General features: G+C 70.8%; 1 protein-coding gene across 1 annotated transcript in view; it reads left to right on the forward strand.

The window, feature by feature from the left end:
* Positions 1-384, forward strand: part of LCN12 (lipocalin 12) — an 11888-nt gene that overhangs the window by 10480 nt on the left and 1024 nt on the right. Inside the window, exons 4-5 of the mRNA XM_015572335.1 lie at positions 67-130; positions 175-370. Coding sequence (XP_015427821.1) covers positions 67-130; positions 175-370 — 260 coding nt within the window. The remainder of the gene's footprint in view (positions 1-66; positions 131-174; positions 371-384) is intronic.

Raw genomic sequence — 384 nt, forward strand, 5'->3', positions numbered from 1 at the left:
GAGGCCCGCGGGGGCCAAGGAGGCCAGCGGCCCCTGAACCTGCCTCCTCTGCCCTTCTCCCCCCAGGGGCCAGCGCTGCGTCACCTGGTCCTATGTGCTGATTCCCACAGCCCAGCCTGGCGTGTTCTCAGTGGAGAAGAGCAGGGGTGAGACGGTGGGTGGGGAGGAAGGCAGGGGGCGCTGGCCGGGGGCCCCCTGACCGGGCTGTGCCCCCCAGAGCTCGGGACCGACACCGAGGAGGTGTGGGTGCACGAAACGAACTACAGCACCTTCGCCCTGACGAGCTCCCGCAGGCGGTCGGTCCACCGGAGCATCCTCAGGGTCCACCTGCTGTGTGAGCCCCTCCCGTCCCCTAGCCTCCCCGCTGCTGGTGGGGCTGGGGTG

The sequence above is a fragment of the Myotis davidii genome, unplaced genomic scaffold (assembly GCF_000327345.1).
Source record: "Myotis davidii unplaced genomic scaffold, ASM32734v1 scaffold609, whole genome shotgun sequence".
In the NCBI taxonomy this organism is placed as follows: Eukaryota; Metazoa; Chordata; class Mammalia; order Chiroptera; family Vespertilionidae; genus Myotis; species Myotis davidii.